The following is an 18,552-nucleotide window of genomic DNA, read 5'->3' as shown; positions in this document are numbered from 1 at the left end:
AATAAATAACAATAATACAAACTAATAAATTCAATCATTAAGAGGTGCTCTTGTCTATCATTACCTGAAAAGAAAGTGAGCACAACAGACACCCAGCCAATGATGTAAGACCAGGAGAACCTCCAGGTACCATAGCGTTTACCATAGTAATTTATTGTAACTCCTGTGTACACAGCCATGGCCAGAAACACAAAAAAGCCTTGTGGGGAAAAAGGAGAGAAGCAGTATATTTAATAAAAATAAAAATACAGTTTGATTAAATAAATAATTTGACAAAATATTTAATATTGTAGTGTTTATAATTTTTTAACACTATTTATTTAACTCTACATCACAGTTTTCATGTTCCACAAATTGCAAGTTAATAATTATTACTTAATTATATTAGCAAAACAATAACACAGTGTCCACAAAATAACTGACATGTCTATTTTTTTCTGTTTACATGAAGCAAGTTACAAACACTTAAAAAAAAAGAGATCTTTTTTTATTCAAATGTGATATTTTGTAAGTTTAAATAAAACAAGAAGAAAAGTCAACTTACATGAGATGAAGAACAGAATGCCTGCAGCAAAGGTTTTATCAAACCTGTCAAAGGAAGAGTAGTGGATGAAGGCCATAATACCGAGGATGATGCCAAAGAAGCAGGCCAACAGAGACAAGATCATGAACGCTCGTGTAGCATCCCAGTATGCTGTGAACACACGCACAAAGGTCAGAAGGTCAAAGGCCATGTTATTGTCACCAGCTTGTTTGCAATGCATGAATAATGAAGTCAAAGTGGAATTGAAGGTCTAGGGAACAACAACTTAAAACACAAATTTGATACAACTAATGTATGTTTGATAAAAAATGACAACATTTCTTCTGATTGTTTATGACTTTGCTGGACTGTAAATCTCACCAATGCTGTCGGTGTGTGTGAAGCATTTTCCCGGCATGCAGTATCTCCACAGTCCCTGATGCATGAAGTTGTTTGAATGACGGTACTGCATCCAATAATCTGTTGCTGTGGAAACAATCAGGAGTATATTGCCCACTCCTGCACAAAACAGCCCTCCTCCCATGAAGCTGTACATTCTGCACCTACAGACAGACTAAAAACAAAAGCACACACACACATACAAGCACACATAGGACACTTGCATTAATGCACACACACATGAAGGTCAGGGTTGCGTTAGCATCAAGGGACTGGTGCAGACTACTCTCAATAGCGCTGCACTTCACTCACAGGCATGTAAGTGTCTGTAATTGCATTGTAATGAACACATTACTTCCTCTGAGTGAGCTGAGAGGTCAGTATCAGGAGGCTACTCACTCTCATTCTTTCTTCTTTTCAGGTTAAGGCTAACAGAGTTTTCAGGTGAACTGGCTGAAAATTTAGTTATTGTATTGGACAATGCTCACTGAGAAAAAGCTAAGTGTTGGATTATCGAGTTTTTTCTTTAGTTGATGTGCTTTTGCAGGGGTGAAGCGGACATTCATTGAAATTAAAATATTGTCAAATATTCTCTTGATGTGAATATAATCACATAGTCGTCCATTATGTGAAACCGACTTTCCAGTAGGACACATAAAAGGAGATAGTCAAGTAAAAAAATAAAAAGCTCCATTCAGTAGAGGGCGCTATATAGTTTTCATCTGTAATTGGTTGAAAAATATCTATTTTGTACACTGTTTGGTGACTGAAATTTGTTTAGAAAATATTCAATATGTCATCTTCATTTAAAGGTAAACTATGTAACTTCTGGCGCTGTAGCGGTTATAATAAACAAAACTGCATGCGCCTTGCGGAAGAACATTTTAGCCGGAGTTACTTCTCTCAGTTGATGTATATGACGAGCCACGCAGTAATTGTGCTACTCCGCAGCGGTTGTCGTCTAAAATAGTCCGAATATAAACACTTATTATAGGCGTTTTTAAGATAAAAACACGCTTTGGAAGATGGAGTATGGACTCATTATACTATTTTTATACTTTCATTCATACTTTTTTTGTGTGAATTTTGAACAAAAAAGTTAAGAAAAAAAAAGTAAAAAAAAAAAAAAATTAGACCTACATTTAAATGAAACGTATAAAATCATTACAAACCAGATTTAAAAAAAAGGGTCTGAAATTGACAGTTTAATCAAATAATAATCTACATTTTGTTTAGAAACAGTTTGACATCTTGTTCTCTGGAGATATTTGTAACTTCACACAGTTTTTTGAGTAGCTATTTTAGTTTGCCTAACACTACATTATTATATAACACTTGACAGATGTTCATATTGTCATTTGTATTCTTGGAGTGTTTTCCTAATGTATATTGATGGAAACCAGAAAAACAAACTAGGCTACAGTCAAACACAAACAAATCTGTCACCACTGTTCCAACAAACAATCCGATAATCTATAGCTATTAATATGTAGTCACACTTACCTTTACCAAAACCCTTAATGAAGTCTAAATAAAATACGCCAGGGCCCTATAATGGCTGTACAGGCAGCTTTCCAGCAGCTCTTAGCACTAGCGTTTAGCGGGTGAATAGAGAGAACAGGGGAAAGACCAGAGCAGAGCTCTGAAACAAAAGAACAGGCAAAAACACAGCCAATCAGCTAGGGCTAGTTTTGTGATTTTGGAATCTGCTGAAGAAACAGAACTATCTACAAATCCTGATGACTGGAGGCTTTCCATTGAGCGGGCGCCACTAACCACCCTATAGTTGGGAAGAGGCCGAGCGGAAAATCTGGATTGCTGTTGGGCCTAGCATGGAACAATTAAATTCTCAAAACAAAATTTGAAATTTATTGTGTGTACTTTCATGCTCTGCTACAATCTAAACATAGGAAATTGTGCTCTGTTTTATATGAACCACAAATTTAAAATACCCACAGTGGATATCAAATGTTTGTGGGGTTCTTCCACATGTTCATCTAATTAAAGTGATAATACAAGACAAACGAAATACAATTACAGACATGCTTGTTGTATAAGCTGCTTTGGATAAAAGAATCTGTTAAGTGAATAAATGTAAATGGTATCTTAAAAATACTTGAGTATTATAGATGAAATATGAATGACCAAAGCATCATTCATCCAGCTGTCTGCTGTCTGAGGCTTTCACAGATCTACGCAATATGTTAAAACATCTTCGATTTCCTCAACATTTCAGTCGAACCGCACTATTGAGAATTAGCTTAGGTTTGCTTTCCCTCGCCCTTATGTGTGTTAGAGTTGTTTCCTCCTCCAGAAGGGTTTCTCTCCCATCTCCCGCACATGGTCCCGAAGATGAAAGGACCACAGTGGATCCATTACCTGCATTAGAGCAAGTTGCTCGGACCAATTGACGACTACAAAATGCAACAGGAAAGGGTTTTTTTCAAAGATGTGAGTGCCGTACTTACGTCTAACTTCATTTTTATAGACCACCGCCTATTTTGTTCCATTTCAACTGAGGCAGCAGAGGGGCATTTGATATCATTCTGAGCTATCAAAGTGGACAATATGTCTCAGTGAGAGTGAAGCATTTCTTTCTCGAATGCAGCTGGCTTTTCAGAGGATGAATTTGTTATGACACATGTGTATTAAAGCAAACATTAATGATAACAAAATGTCTAGCTACTCTGTGGATGCACAGAAAAAGAATATTCCTAACGGACCTTCAGAGGATTCTCTGTACCTTTGTGGCCAGTTACGTGCAGTTGCACGACAGATGACAAAAACACAATGCTACTAATGCTAACCTTAAGCCCAGTCCTATCAAATTGCATGAATTTATTTCCCTGCTGTCTTTTCTGTAGAACACATTATGCATACACTCTAAAAAATGCTGGGTTAAAAACAACCCAAGTTGGGTTGAAAATGGACAAACCCAGCAATTGGGTTGTTTTAAACCAGCGGTTGGGTTAAATGTTTGCCCAACCTGCTGGGTAGTTTTATTTAACTCAACTATTGTTTAAAAATTACTGTATTTCTTAATTAAAATTAACCCAAAATATGTTGAAAATGAACATTTATTAATGTTCAATGAATAATTATTAAACAATAAACATTTATTAAATTGCTTATTAATAAATTTATATTAATAAACTATTAAACTATTAAATTTATATTAATAAAATATTAAAGCTTATTAATAAACATTCACCTTTTATCTACTATTGTTGTCTCTAATTGCATCTGGTTTTTAATTTCCCAACTATTTTGGTTCATTTTAAGCAAGCCATATAGCAATTTTTAAACAATAGTTGGTTTAAATAAAACTACCCAGCAGGTTGGGCAAACATTTAACACAACAGCTGGGTTAAAACAACCCAATCGCTGGGTTTGTCCATTTTCAACCCAACTTGGGTTGTTTTTAACCCAGCATTTTTTAGAGTGTAGACAGACAGATATAGATATAGAATGACTATATAGAATAGACAGACAGACAGACAGATAGACAGATAGATAGATAGATAGATAGATAGATAGATAGATAGATAGATAGATAGATAGATAGATAGATAGATAGATAGATAGATAGATAGATAGATAGATAGACTCTAAAAAATGCTGGGTTAAAAACAACCCAAGTTGGGTTGAAAATGGACAAACCCAGCAATTGGGTTGTTTTAACCCAGTGGTTGGGTTAAATGTTTGCCCAACCTGCTGGGTAGTTTTATTTAACCCAACTACTGATTAATAATGACTATATGTCTGGCTTAAAATGAATCCAAAATAGGTCATAAATTAAAAATCAGACACATAATTACTAGAGGCAACAATAATAATCAAAAGGTGTACATTTATTAATAAGCAATTTAATAAATGTTTATTGTTTTTTTTTCATTTTTTTATTAATAAATGCTCATTTATTAAACATATTAATAAATGTTAATTTCCAGCATATTTTGGGTTCAAGCAATACAATCATTTTTATACAACAGTTGAGTTAAATAAAACTACCCAGCACGTCGGGCAAACATTTAACCCAACCACTGGGTTAAAACAACTCAATTGCTGGGTTTGTCCATTTTCAACCCAACTTGGGTTGTTTTTAACCCAGCATTTTTTAGAGTGTAGATAGATAGATAGATAGATAGATTGATAGATTGACAGACAGTTCATGAATTTTCTTTACAGCCACGATCAGCAAATAACTCCTCCTGTTTTCTCTTGGGTCAAAAGGATATTGAAATAATTTCTGTTTCCAGTGTCTCCTTTCAGTGGTTTGGCCTTTCATAATGGTACAAAACACAAACCAGTTTCAGCCCTGACCCCTCCAACATAATGCACACTGCCTGAGAAATGTCTTTGAATCCTTTAAGCTGCCAGGCGCATCCCCCTAAATGCCTAAATCAACTCTTTAAAATTTCATTTCGCAGCCTTCGGTTGGCTAATTTGTATGGCAAGTGCTTTCAACATTTTCCCGGCATTTAAGCGGCTGCCTTAATCAAAAGAGCATGCAGACGATTCTCCCTCCCATCCCTGCTCGACGGCACTGAGTATGGAATAAAACCCTTCCACTTAACCACTTAGATGAATATATCAAGAAACTAATTTGTCATTTTAATTGCATGATTTGAAGAGACGCTGCCTCACTTTGCCTCTTCCATTTTGCTGGATTTTCAATGTGAGCGCACATTAGATTGATCTATGAAAGACAGCAGAAATCACAACATTTATGTCTTTTCATTTTGCCGTAATTAGATAATTGAAATTCCTGTCACTGTCTCTGCACTTTTGCAAAACACAAACAGCACACAAACCCCAGACGGAAGAGATTGCTTTTTTTGCTCTTTGCGTCATCCTCTTTGTTTTTTCCAAGTTACTTTTCCCCTCCGTTGTTTTATTTTTTTTCCTTTTCACCGGAGCCAATCACTCACTCCATCTGCTGAAGCCAGAAATAGCACAGTGCATGTCCATTTTGTTGAGATTTACCGTCCCCATTAAGTGATTGCTAGCCGAAATGACAGGGCACCTTTCTCTTGATACACTCCGAGAAACCCGGCTGGCTCACATTAAGGACACATTACTCGAGCCCATTTTCATCTAGCTGCAAGGATATCCATTAAGGTGCCTCACAACCCTAAATTTTTCCATTTTCTCTCTCACTAAACTTGACTTCACATATTATTCTCTGCTCTGTTTTGTCATTTGCAGCAACAAATTATATCAGGGCGAGGCTATCTCTCTCAATGTTTTCCCTCCCGACAGAGCAATTTGCCGTGACTGATTCTGAAGTGTCAAAATGGACACATCATTAGTCCTAACTATGACTGATGGATGGTTCTCCTCAGAAGTTCTCCGGAGTCTGCCAAGTTTTCAGCCCTATAAAGAGAGGCAGAGTGTAATGGAATCATCTCACAAATGGACATCTCAGGACTTCATGTAGGCCTTTTAAACCAATTTGGTCAACACCTATAATAAATAGAATAAAAAATTAGTATAAGGAATAAAACATCTCAAGCACTGAAAATATCAAGTCAACATTAATTTAAGATATATATATAACTTGATAATATCCATAGAAAATTGATTGGATGATATAAATGGGTGATACTTAGCAGAACGGAGCCAGGCCAAATGTTTAAAAAAAAAAAAAAAAGCCAAATAGATATTCGGTTATTGTTTAACAGAGCAAGTCATTATATTTTTTACCATTCAATGAAAGTCAATGGCCTTCAATGTTGTTTGGTCCCCAACGTTTGTCAAATAATCTTCTGTGTGTGTGTTTCGAGAAGAAAGAAAGATATATAGGTTTAGAATAACAATGACAGAATTTTCATTTTTGGATGGACTGTCCCTTTAAGAATGTAAATTTGATTCCTTTTTGATTTCTTAACCCTGTAAAGCTTGACAAAATAATAGTCAGAAAAAAAATGAACAGTTAGTTCTTTTGCATCTGTGCTTTTGTTGAGTACCATATTTGATACATCAGGCTTGTATGTCTCATATAATATGATATAGGAGAATATGGAACTCATACTTGAGGACAAAAACATCTCAGTTTTATTCAGAGGTCCAAACTGAGCAAAAATATGCCATTTGGTGCAGTTGCTGATATTTATATGGCCAAAAAATCTGATGAAATTGTGATAGCTTATAATGTCAATCATTGAGATCCTTATAATACTATAGCAGGCTACTTGAAATGCATATGAATATCAGTTGTCAATCTATATTTCCCAATAATGTCTTAGTAAGATGATATTTAAATGCTTAGTTTTATGAACAAAGTTTTGTAGTTTTCATTTCATTTCAATGCAATAAAAAAATACAATGATGACTGAGAGATGTATATATAAATTTTCCTCAAAAATCCGGATGTATTATATTTTATACTCATATTTTAACATGATTAAAAAAAAAAAAAAAAAATGTATGGATATCAAGTAGACCTAAGTTGCTTCAAGTGTTAATCTTGAAATACTACTAACAATAAAAGTTACGGTAATACTTTGGATTAGGGAACACAATATTCACTATTAACTAGGAGTTTTCCCTCAATAAACTCCTAATTACTGCTTATTGATAGTTAGTAAGGTAGTTGTTGTAGTGCTTATGTTTAGGCATGAGGTATGGTTAAGGGACCTTGAATATGGTAATGCAGAATAAGGCATCAATATGTGCTTTATAAGTACTAATAAACAGCCAATATGCTAGTAATATGAATGCTAATAAGCAACTAATTAATAGTGGGTCATTTTTTTAAAGGGATAGTTCACCCAAAAATTAATCTTTAGAACACACTCTAAGATATTTTTGATGAAATCCGATGGCTCAGTGAGGCCTGTATTGCCAGCAAGTTAATTTACACTTTCAATGCCTAGAAAGGTACTAAAAACTTATTTAAATCTTATTTAGTACAGTGGTTCTACCTTTATATAAAGTGACTTTTCAACAATATCTAGTAATGGGCGATTTCAAAACACCACTTTGAATCTTTTGTTTCGAATCAGTGGTTCCGAGCACCAAAGTCATGTGATTTCAGCAGTTTGACACCTGATCCGAACCACTGATTAGAAAACATCGAGCCATCGGATTTCATCAAAAATATCTTAATTTGTGTTCCAAAGATGAACGGAGGTCTTAGGGGAATAGATCGACATAAGGGTGTTATAAATGACATAATTTTCATTTTTGGGTGAACCGACCCTTTAAGATGTCTGTGTTACAGTGTAATTACACATTTAAGTACTATGTAATAATAATAATTAACTACATTTTCTTACTATAGGGTTAGGATAACACTGTCAAATAAAGTGTTACCTAATAGTAAATATGTTTCCTAATCTAAAGTGTTACTAAAGTTACTCTTACATTTACTGTACAAAGTAAATTTGTTTGCCACCTGATGTCACCTGTTGAAGTTTGGGTTCCTTGCCGCTGCTTAGTTGGGGACACTTGACATTTGACTTGACATTTGATATTCAACAGTATTCTTGACATTTATTCAACAGTGCTTTGATCTGCCTGCATTGACAATATTCTTGAAGAGCTGCTGTGCAGCCAAAATTATGTACCAGTTATCAATGGAAAGTTGCTTTGACACAATCTGCATTGTAAATCTGCGGTGACTTGACTTGACAAAGATGTCACAGCACAAAGACATGTACCTCAAACTGAAAGTGAACAATTTTAAAATTACACTAAAATGCTTGTTTCTTTTTTGCTAAAAAAATGTAAAACCATCAATCAGACGACAAATGTCATGTAGTAGATTGTGAACAGGTTTTTCATCAAAGTTTTGATCATTTAGAGGCCTTAGATAATGTATCAAATATACTACATTAGGCTTTATAGGGCTAATATATGCATATATCTATACAGTGCTTTCTGTGCAACTGTTTAGAGACAAATCAAATAAAGGGCATTTGACTTCACACCAAAACAACAAAATAGATGCTTTCAAACACACAAACAAATGCAAAAGATCCAACGCGGGCGTTTGGCAACACAATCACCTTAAGAGCTGCCTCTGCTCTGAGCACGCTCCCCGTCGCGTTGACATTCTCATTGCACTTTACCCATTAATTCTGCCATTGTTGTTCCTGAGGTCTCATGGGGTCCTACGAGGGACTCAATAAGCAGTGCTTAACCAGCCTCCTATGTCCATTCAGCTTCAGTTAACCCAGACACAGAGTACGGCAGCAAACCCTAGCCACGTCCCTGCTACCGGTCAAAAGCCTTTATCACCCTGTAATTGTACAAGTCGATCCCAAATAAGCAAATCAAAGCTCAACCTCACTCGGCGCCTCACTTTGCATCACAAGGGCGAGCGCCCAACATCGACTCCCGTCGAGGGAGACATGTTGCTAATTGAGTTCTCACTGGTCATTTGATCCCTCTAAGTGAGCAAGAAGAAAAAGGGTCTTGGGTCTCATCTGCCGGCAAGAGTGCCGCGTAATCCAGGGAGGTGCAGAGGTGACTCTGGGCTTACGGAATCGCACTGGAAGCCCTTTCAGCCGACACCACGCGAACACCGATGACCTTTCTCTCAGCTAACACCCAACGCCATGCAGAGTCATTGCTTGAAAAGCACTCTCTTGCTGAGAAAAGGAAAAATGTATGACACAGGTTCTCATTAAAAAATGTTACAACTAATAAAGCATTCAAACATTTATGGAGAGAATTGTGGCACGGTGGACGTCGATAACTTTTTTTTTACCACATCGATTTTTATTTTGTCTGAATGAACAGGCTCTTGATGAGAAATACACAAATGTACACTTCCATAAATTTAGGCATAATGTGAAATAAATATGAGGTCCAAACAGCAATAAATTACTTTTGTACACTGGGAAAAGTTCTTCAAAAACAATAGCACTAAAACTGGTTCTGTGAGTAGAGTGCTGCAGGGATGATGTATTTTTGTAGGCCAAAACCAGGAAATGAGTTAGCATTTTAGCATCATCCTGGTCAACCGTTTTTTAAAATAAAAAATAAGATCTGTGATTAACATAAGCTCACAATTTTTCAAGTTTTATTCAACAACATAAAATACATCAGAATTTTTTTCGTAACACTTTATTTCAATGGTCCACTTTAGACATTCTATAAGTAGCTTTGCAACTACATGTTACAACTAACTCTCATTATAGTATGAGTAGACTGTCTGCTTACACTCTAAAAAAACACTGGGTTAAAAACAACCTAGTTTGGGCTGCACCGATATGATTTTAACAAACAATTATTGGCCGAAACCGATATTTGTCAGTTCCTCTTTTATTTGAAATTTTGTCATCAAAATAGATAGTATTTTGATCATGTTTTAAATAGTGTTGTCAAAAGTACCGACTTCGGTACCTAGTCCGTACTGAAATTTTAAAAACATGACGCTTTGAGCGCTGTTGAGTGAATTCGTAAACATCTCTGATTGGCCGTTGTTTTCACGACTCATCGGATATGTCTGTGATAGGCTTCAATGATCAACGCTGTAAAAACGTTGTAAATAGTCATCAATTAATCTCTTCACTAAGCGCTTACACAGATACACACGGGAGCGTTTGAAAGCAGGCGTCTATCGCGGATCGGTCCACTGTTAGACGCCTGCTTTCAATCGCTCGCGCTCCAACTTTCAAATTCATTGTAGCCAATCATAGGCATATCCGATGAGCGTGTCAACACAATGGCCAATCAGAGATGTTTATGAATCCGCTCAACAGCGCTCAAAGCGTCACGTTTTTAAAATTTCAGTACCGATAGGTACTGAAGTCGTTACTTTTGACAACACTAGTTTTAAATAAGCAAAGTTCAAAAACACCTGCATTAAAATATACTAGCTGGTTTATTGCTGCATCATCAAATAATTTTTAATGAACATGGATTGGATCCATTTAACATTCAGCAGGCCTACATAAAGACAACAAAACAAAGATATATTTGAAATAAACAGTGCTTTTTAGGTACCTTTAATAGTTTTTAGGGACAGAAATAAAGTAAACAAATGTAAAATAGCACTGCATATTCTTCACTGTATACAATATTAATCCTTTATTGTAACAGACTCAATTGTGATTAATCTTCAAATTTTTTTGTATACATTTTAATATTTTTTGTAAGTTTAAATATGTATGAGATCTGCACCATCTCCTTTACTAAGACAGGACTCTTATTTTGACGGTTTAATGGAGAGCACGCAGTTCTCCAGAGATATTTTGCAGATTTAAAGTTTGTCCGTTTATTAAGCATCCCCTGAAAAGGCATAAGATTTGTATGTTTTTGTTAACGTTTAGTTGTAATAAGCGTTTTGAGTAATTCGCTGTATGTGGATGATAACGAAATAGAGAGAGAGAGAGAGAGAGAGTTTAATGCGCACTTCTTGTGCTCTGTAATGTTTAGTTTTGTGGTGATTTTTTGGAGTGAAAATGGATGCAATAAACTTCATAAAACATTAGTACATTAGAATGGTCATTATTCAGATGGGATCCGCTACAGTTATGAAAGTTATTTAGTCAAGAATAGTGTGCGATCTTTTGTTATTTGATTAACTTTAAAGGTACAATTTGTGATATTTTTTTCCGCTAGAGGTCGCTAGAAGCCTATTCAAAACAAAGGCGTAGTTTGATGACGCCAAGTTTTAGAGCGGAAACTTGGGACATGTGGTCTCCATCTCAATGGATGGTGCAAAAGAATAGGGATTGGAGTCTGGAAGAACTCATGTTCGTGGATGCAATTATTAACGTTACTGTAGTATGAAGCAGAGCAGGACCGAGTGTTGCGGAAGCTGAACGAGGAGCTGGAGCGATTGATCAACACACGCCTCACGAGCAGCGGGACTTTTATTATGACACAGTCGCCGGCGCCACTTCCGCTTTTCCGGTCATGAGTTTACGGGAGCTGTCCTTGTCGACAGAACCAGCGGCAGATGGTAAACAGTAATTATGTTCCATAAATAAGTAACACAATTCACCATAAAACGTGCAAGAAGTAAATAAGGTACTGCTTGAAGCAAGCTAGTGGTTTGCTGGACGCTAGACACTACTTCCGCATTTGTCCACGGCACTGTTGTCATGTGGCTTCTACATCAGTAAAGGCGGTAACAAAGGTAACTGGCGTCATTGACAGGCGACTGCACTGCCCCGTGTCACTGTTTAGAATGGGAATTTTCTCATGATTTACAAGTAGTTGAAAACATTAGAGATATTGTTTGTAATCAGATGGACAAAATATATAACACTAGCCTAGTTGTTTTTGGATATTTTACTGCAAAAATTTTACATATTGTACCTTTAAAGCACAGATGGCAACACTTAATGACAACAGTCATTATACAGCTCAGTGCCTTCACGCAGTTAATTAATAAACCATTGGTTTGTTATATCGGCCTTTTTCCTGCTACAGCCGATATGCCGATGGTTGTAAATTGAGCAAAAATCGGCCGATAAACATTCATCGGGGTGCATCCCTAGACAGAACATATGTTAGGTTAATTTTACTCAGCAAATTAGGTTGTTTAATTAACCCAGCATTATCAATTGATTTAAATCAGCAATGGGTTGATTCATTTTTACTATAATACTAGCTTATTTTTTTTCTTTTACTTCATACATGAATTAATGTTTACGGATTAAATTAAATTAAAAAAAAAATTAAATACTCCACACAACCACAGGTTTGCATGATGATTCCTTTATTTTTGATCATATTTTATAGTATAGCATATATCATATTGTTTTATAATACATATTGCCTACATTTAAGCTTGTTTAACAAATATTAGAAGTAAAAATTAAACATTTAGAAGTAATTCAAGTCAGTCTCTGTTGTCCTGTTTTCTTCCACCATAACGGCACTGGATCTCGTGCTGGAGATGGCTCGCGTTCAGAGGGGGAACTGCTAACTTCAGACCGCCGCCTTGCATTTCACTCGCAGCCGAAAAATGTTGTGACTGACTACATAACCTGTTAATAAATAATCAGTGTACAATTCTGAGAACATATTTTAACATCTTAAATATTTATATTCTGTATCTTTTGGAATAAAATCATAACAATTTTGGAAACATCAGGTGCTTCCATCACGCGAAAAGACCGACGCGACACACGTTTAGGGTGGCTCACATCGCACCCCTGTATGTTGCTTTGCATAAAATTAAATGATATATAGAACAATAACGAATTTTTAGATAAAATAAAACATACACAAACCTGTATTTTGCCGAAGACATGCACCAATTTGATGGAGCTGCACTGCTCTCTCCTGAAGAGTTCGCAAATAGCCCGTGATGAATAACTCAACCCATGGGTTGTTATGTCTGACCCAGGATCTGGGTAACACAAAAACTAACCAAACACTGGAAAAATAACCCAAAAATGACCCAAAATGATCAACCCAGGATTTGGGTTAAAAAAAATAAAAAATAACCCAAGATAATGTAAGAGTGTAATATTTGCCAACAATATCTGCCAACAATTTATTTTTATGGTCCCACGCAACAGACATTCTACTGACTCTAAGCAGTATTGGGGATAACACATTACAAGTAACGCAAATTATGTAATCAGATTACTCTTTTCAAGTATCTAGTAAAGTAATGCATTACTTTTAAATTAGCAGCTAAATACCGGAGTTACTTTTTAAAGTAGGTAACGCAAGTTACTTTGTTTTCTCATTTATTGACTGACACCTCTCTTGTCTCGTGTTGAGAGAAATTGGGAGTAATAAGTGCAAAGGCATTGTACGCAGAAGTAATGTAACATTACTTTCCATAAAAAGTAACTAAGTAATCCAATTAGTTACTTTTTTAGGGAGTAACGCAATATTGTACCGCATTTCTTTTAAAAGTAACTTTCCCCAACACTGACTATAAGTAACTTTGCAACAACATGTTAACTTATTCTACTAACTGAACCACCTAACAGTCTACTGTACTATAATGAGAGTTAGTTGACATGTTGTGAAGTTACTTAGTAGAATGTCTACTGGTGGACTATTAAATTAAAGTGTAACCAATTTTTTAAAAACATTTTTAGTTGTATTGAAAAAGGCAGTTGTTACAGAGGTTGTCGGTGACATTAAACATCATCAAGCCGAACAGGTAAACTCATCTACTCACTAATCCACTTTCACAACCTCATTGTGTTTATAATCCCGCTCTTGCAAATTATTCAAACTCAAACTTTCAGGGAAAATGTTTTTTTAAATAAAGACTGAAAGAGTTGGTGGCGACACTGAAGTCATGTGACCATTTTACTTATGATGATTGTATTTAGGGTTCAAATTTCACAAAAGCTTTGTTCATTTGTGAAGATTAACATAAGAATCTGTAAGAAAATTTGCTAATAGAAAAATCAAAGCCAATAGAAAAATCCTACTGGGTTTTTGTCGAGGGAACCAGGGTGATGCTAACTTCCAGGCTGGCCTATAAAAATGTGTCATCACTGCAGCACTCTTTTGCTAGTGGCCCAGCAAACCCTACACAAAGTGAGCACTCTCTGAGTTAATTCAGAGTGCTGTGATCTCATTTGTCCCTCACTCCCACTTTTGTCTAGGTCAGAAAGGAGGGGTCTTCATGGGTCAGTAGTGACATCATGGGGAAAAGCTTGAGCCAGAGGGACTCTCTTTATGACCATGTTCTACTCAACACCTTAGACCTCCACATTCAGCCTCACGCTGGCGGGATCACACAAGGGCAATGGGAAAGTGCCATGGGATGTGAAGGCTTGTTTAGCTTCCTATTTGGACCGGAGGCAGACGAATGGATATCAGTGTCACTGATTTAACTGAAACAGGCTTTTTTACCAGTTTGTGGTTAGTCAGATTGTAAAGGCTCAAACTTTTTCAACTAGCTAAATCCTGCCCTTTTATCCTTTTGCTGTTATGGGTGACATATTGTAGGAATCCTACTACAATGGAGGGATTACACACCAACAATGGCAGACTCGTCTTAGAAGTTGTTCTTTCATAATTCAAGAGATTCATTGACTTTTGATGGCATACTTTGGTATTTTGTTGTTGTCTCTGATAGAATCAGCACTAATGAGATCTCTTCTTAAACACAGATTACTAAATAATTTCCTTAGGTGAAATTTCTGAGAATTAGGAAATAATCAGGAAATCTATTTGATCTCATTAAAAGAAACAACTGAAATATTAGAGAAATCTCATTTGTGTTGTTTCTTATGTTTAAGATTAAAATGATGAAAAGCAATAATGTATTTATAATACATAATTATAATTCTTGGATTTATTTTGAACTAAAATAAAACATTTAAAAATACAAATGTAAATGTATACAAAACATATAGCACAAAAACATGAACATAAAATGTATAGATATCTAATATTCAGCAAATGCACATTCAATTGAACAAAAAATGACTTTGTTACAAAATTCTATTTCAAATAAATGCTATTTTTAAACTTTCTATTCATTAAAGAATCCATTAAAAAACATTAAGCAGCACAACCGTTTTCACAACTGACAATATTTCAAATTAAGCATATTAAGACTGAAGTAATGATTCTGAAAATTCAGCTTTGCTATCGCAGGAATAAATGACATTTTAAAATATATTAAAATAGAAAACAGTCATTGTAAGTTGCAATAATATTTCACAACATCTGCATACACCTATATATGCGTAAATTAAAGAGAAAAGCAATTATTATTGCATTTACAGTGATATATTTGTATGTGTCCTTCATTGTGCTTCAGCTTCCCACCATTCTATATAAGAGAATTAATAATAACAAAACAAAATAATAAATTCACTGATGAATTGCCTAACACTGATGATGACTAACTTATTCCCCATTTGTAAGCGTCACCTACTGTTAACGGCTAATTAAGAGCCCATTTTTCCACTAATCTACAACCCAAGTCTCTGTCAGTCACGAAACGACGGCTGCTAAAGCACAAATGTGCCACTTTACCACGAGTCTGGGCAAGCAGACGTTAATTAGCCTGTTCATAGAGCAATCTCTCATCAGCTCCCCCACCCCCACAATCCTCCGAGTCGCATGGGCTGTACTTCCTTATTACACACCTATTGACTCTCAGTTCAATAGAGGGAAAAAAACTTCTTAATGGACTCTGAAAGAGGAGTCATTTACAAATGATGACTGCATTATTAAATTGAAGTGCCTACATGGAAGTTTAAATGTAAGTGGAAGTGCATTTTAACCTGTCATTTGGAAATGCTACTCAGCCCATTCATGTCAGGGTCATACAGGCCTCACTGCTAATAAACCCACGGCAGAGCAAAAGCAACCCTGTTATGTGGCTTTATTGCAAATGGTCACATATAGAACGATAAAGAAACCTTTACCGCTTTACTGCTCAGTAATACTTCTATTATAGGTCTGCCAGGGATGAACAACAGCAAAATTAGCTTTCAAGTGAGCCCAAGCTGCTTTTTATCTGCAAGAGTCTGAAATATAATAAATATACATATACATCACATTCTCGTAGCTAAACCATGCAATATCCGACAACCACAATTTACTACAAATTATGATTTGGCGATTAAAGCGTTTAAAAATCGACAGGGAGGCAAACGTTGGCAGTGGTAAATGCGCGAGCGTGGAAGTTTCTTGCAGACCTATTGAGCTACTCAGCACGGCTTTAAAGGCAGATAATGAAGAAATGGAAAATGGAGCACAAATTGACCCTTTCACAGCATGCTCCAAACATTTGTATGGGTACCTGCGGAGGCCATCCCACTTCCCATCAATAAAATAATTTAAGAACACATTATACTCCTTTAAAAGGTCCCATTTGTCTGACCAGGTGATTTTTAAAAGAGCCTTCGGATTAGAGACACCCTGCCTCAGGTACTTTTAAATCAGAACACAATCAATATGACTTAGCCAAAGCTTTGTTTAAATGAATATTATAAAAGAAATGCAGGTGATTTCGCTAGAATTTTCTCTCTTTTGAATTTCAAGTCAATAGAAGAAAGAGTGGCAATAGATTTTTTTCCCCCTGGAGATATTTTATTCATGCGTTGAGGTGAAAGTCACCATTTTCTATTCTTTCTTTTTCACAGGAATACCTTGTAATTCTTTTTTTTTTTTTTTTTTTTTTGTAATTTAAATACAGAAACAAACAGAAAGGAACACAAGATTAACATTTTCTTGTCATTATAAGACAAACTCTCCATCTCTAATCTAACCTATGCATGAGATTGTTTTTCCACAAGTTCTGGATTGTAAGAACTGAAAAAGGCAAGCAAATCAAAGATAAATGGACATCAATAGCCTATTTTTCATTCAGGATGTGATTCTGACAGGTGGCAGCGTTTGGAAGTGTGTATTTGAGCGGATGTGCGGGTGTGTATGTCCAGGCCTGGGCTCTGGGCTGCTCTACGCACTAGTGATTTGGCATGTTAGTGAGTGTGTTGTGCCTAATCAGACAGAGGGGCCACGGTAATGGAGAGAATACAAGTGGAATCACAGAAACACACACGGCGGCAAGGCGACAGTAATACAACTAATTCCTCCTCTGTCTCGGCTGCCGCGCAGAACAAAATGGGGTCAAGAAAAGGTGCAGGCAGCTTCAAATGAACAGCTGTTCTCTGCTAACTGCATGGAGCCGCAAGATGGTGGCATACCAAAGCACCGACGTCAGCCCCTCCCTCGCGCATCAATGCAAAAGTATGTATGTTTAAATAAGGCCAGGACCTCTGCATATCTCTTCAATTCTATACTTAATCATTTCTGACGCCTGCCCATCACCAGGTATGTGTCTGGAAACACTCAATATCGGCAGACAATGATATGCAGTCAGATTGCTTTTGGTTGCCCATGTTGTTTGTCTGGGAGGGGGGTAAGCAATTGCCTATTACATCGCTCCTCGTAGGCAAATAAGGAACTGGCCTGTGCATAGGAGAATCTTGGAATGGGGATATGATATCTAAGTCCTAGCAATCATACGACAGACAGAGTTTAATGGAGTAACGAAACTGAGATTTGTGAAATTCAAAAGAACAATGTCATGCTCCTGTTTTAAGGATATGAGGGTTCATGTCCATGAAATTGCTCGCTCGCTACACATATTTTGATGCTTTGTATTGATGTCGTAGTTACAGTATAGAGGCAGCAGAGAAAGATGGAATGGACTTTTTAAAATGAGACAATAAAATCATGTTTAAAAAACAATTTTACATTATTAAATACATATTAAACATTATTATATTATATTTATTCTAGTTAAAACTACTACTCGTATTATTAAATATTACATTTTTTTAAAATCATTATTTTATTTTGTTATAAAAAAATATATATATATGACATATTATTAATATATTATTATTACATAATACTATTAAATACATTTAAAAATATTTATACATTTAAAAATTATTTAACAAATATTTTTGAAACAAATATTTTATTAAAAATTATTTAATATTAAATACATTTATTAATTATACAGAATAAATTTATTATATAATTAATAATTAAATAATATTATTAAATACAATTGTTTAAATATTTAGTAATAAATACATTTTAAATTATATATATATATATATATATATATATATATATATATATATATATATATATATATATATATATATATATATTTAAAAAGATATTGAAAAATATATTTAAAAAAAACCTTATTATTA

At 35.4% G+C, this 18,552-nt stretch overlaps 1 protein-coding gene across 1 annotated transcript in view; it reads right to left on the bottom strand.

Annotated features, from left to right (window-relative positions):
- Positions 1 to 18,552, bottom strand: part of lim2.1 (lens intrinsic membrane protein 2.1) — a 28,397-nt gene that overhangs the window by 220 nt on the left and 9,625 nt on the right. The window contains exons 2-4 of the mRNA XM_067397812.1: positions 905 to 1,097; positions 545 to 694; positions 65 to 199 (exon numbers count right to left, since the gene is read on the bottom strand). Coding sequence (XP_067253913.1) covers positions 65 to 199; positions 545 to 694; positions 905 to 1,079 — 460 coding nt within the window. The 5' untranslated portion in view covers positions 1,080 to 1,097. The remainder of the gene's footprint in view (positions 1 to 64; positions 200 to 544; positions 695 to 904; positions 1,098 to 18,552) is intronic.

This window comes from Chanodichthys erythropterus, chromosome 10, assembly GCF_024489055.1.
Source record: "Chanodichthys erythropterus isolate Z2021 chromosome 10, ASM2448905v1, whole genome shotgun sequence".
NCBI classification, from domain to species: Eukaryota; Metazoa; Chordata; class Actinopteri; order Cypriniformes; family Xenocyprididae; genus Chanodichthys; species Chanodichthys erythropterus.
The sequence above is the reverse complement of the archived record's forward strand: the minus strand, read 5'-3'. Positions and strand labels throughout refer to the sequence as shown.